General features: G+C 61.3%; 1 protein-coding gene across 1 annotated transcript; it reads left to right on the forward strand.

Annotated features, from left to right (window-relative positions):
* Positions 1 to 32: 32 nt before the first annotated feature.
* Positions 33 to 1,412, forward strand: CD74 (CD74 molecule, major histocompatibility complex, class II invariant chain; the record flags this gene model as incomplete). The annotated part of the gene is made up of 5 exons (XM_009322748.1): positions 33 to 120; positions 218 to 271; positions 514 to 609; positions 852 to 942; positions 1,360 to 1,412. Coding segments are annotated over exons 1-5 (366 nt in total), but the record flags the coding sequence as incomplete, so codon positions are not given.
* Positions 1,413 to 1,414: the final 2 nt, after the last annotated feature.

Here is a 1,414-nt window from a genome sequence, read left to right on the forward strand (position 1 = left end):
GCCTGCCCCCCCGTTCCTCCCCGGGGGGGGCCAAAGCCGGTGAGCAAGATGAAGATTGCCATGATGAGCATGCCCCGGGCCATGCAGGCCCTGCCTCTTGACCACTCTGCAGGCGACATGGTAAGAGATGCCCGGCGCTGCCCGGCGCTGCCTGCAGCCCTCGGGGCTTGCCCGCCAGCCCTCATGCTCACGCTGCTTCTTTGTCTTTTCTCTTGAGGACACGGCCCCCGCTAGCAACAAAACCGAGGACCAAGTGAAGCACCTGCTGCTGGTAAGGTCCCCTGCTACTCGCACGGGCCCCATAGCTGCCCCCTGCGCTGCGGGAGGCGCTGGGACCCTCTGCTTCCAGCTTCAAGCCGTCTCGTGGCTGGGCCTGGGGGCTGTGGGGGGGCTCAGAGCTGGTGGGAGCTCCTGGCCTCCTCCAATGTCCGTCTGGCTGATATAAGCAGAGCTTCACCCCCCCACACCCCTCGTTTTTCTTTGCCCTGTCTCACCATGGTGGTTGCTCTGCAGCAAGCAGACCCCAGGAAGATGTTCCCGGAACTGAAGGACAACCTGATGGACAACCTGAAAAGCCTGAAGAACACCATGACTGATGTAGACTGGAAGGTCAGTGCTTGCTGCCGTCCTACTCCTCCCCTTCCAGGAGCACCCCGCTTTGGGGAGGGACTGGGGTGTCCCCACCTGGAAAAACAAAGTCCTACTTGAGCCAGGCTTGAGTTACCTCCACCCCAAGGGAGGTGGTGGTGCTCACGACCTTCCCTGGCCCAGGCTGGAGCTCGCTTGGGGCACGGCTCCCCCGCCGTGCACCACCCCTGTCCCGGTTAACATGCCGGTTCCCCTTGTTGCAGTCCTTTGAATCCTGGATGCACAAGTGGCTGCTGTTTGAAATGGCCAAGAACCCCAAGCCGGAGGACCGTAAGGCGATCCCGGCGGAGAAAGGTATCAGGGATGGGGGCTGCTGAGCTGGGGAGGGTTGGGACTGGCTCTTCGGGAGCAACCACCCCCCCCAGGAGGTGCCAGCACGGGGCAGCCCAAAGGCAACCAACCCCTCCGTCCCCTGACCGGTCGTGGACCTCTTCGTCCCATGGGGAGCCTCTGGTTGGTGGCCTTTAGGACATCACGGAGCCGCTGCCCGCAGGGAATTTGGGATGAGCAAATGTCCGAAAAGCCGTAGCACCACACCAAATCCTCGCTCCTTGGCTAGCCCAAGAGCTTTAGAAAGGTCACCGAGGTGGGGCTTGTTCTCCTTTTATGTTTAATTTAGCTGCTTCTGGATAAAACCTCCCGCCGAGGCTGCCAGGCGGAAGAAGGGCCCGCAGGGCTCACGGTGTCTCCCCTTTGTTTTTATTGCCCTAGTGCAAACTAAATGCCAGGCGGAGGCCAATTCTGGGGTTGTCCGGCCGGGTTACTT

This window comes from Pygoscelis adeliae, unplaced genomic scaffold (genome assembly GCF_000699105.1).
Source record: "Pygoscelis adeliae isolate BGI_AS28 unplaced genomic scaffold, ASM69910v1 Scaffold34, whole genome shotgun sequence".
NCBI classification, from domain to species: Eukaryota; Metazoa; Chordata; class Aves; order Sphenisciformes; family Spheniscidae; genus Pygoscelis; species Pygoscelis adeliae.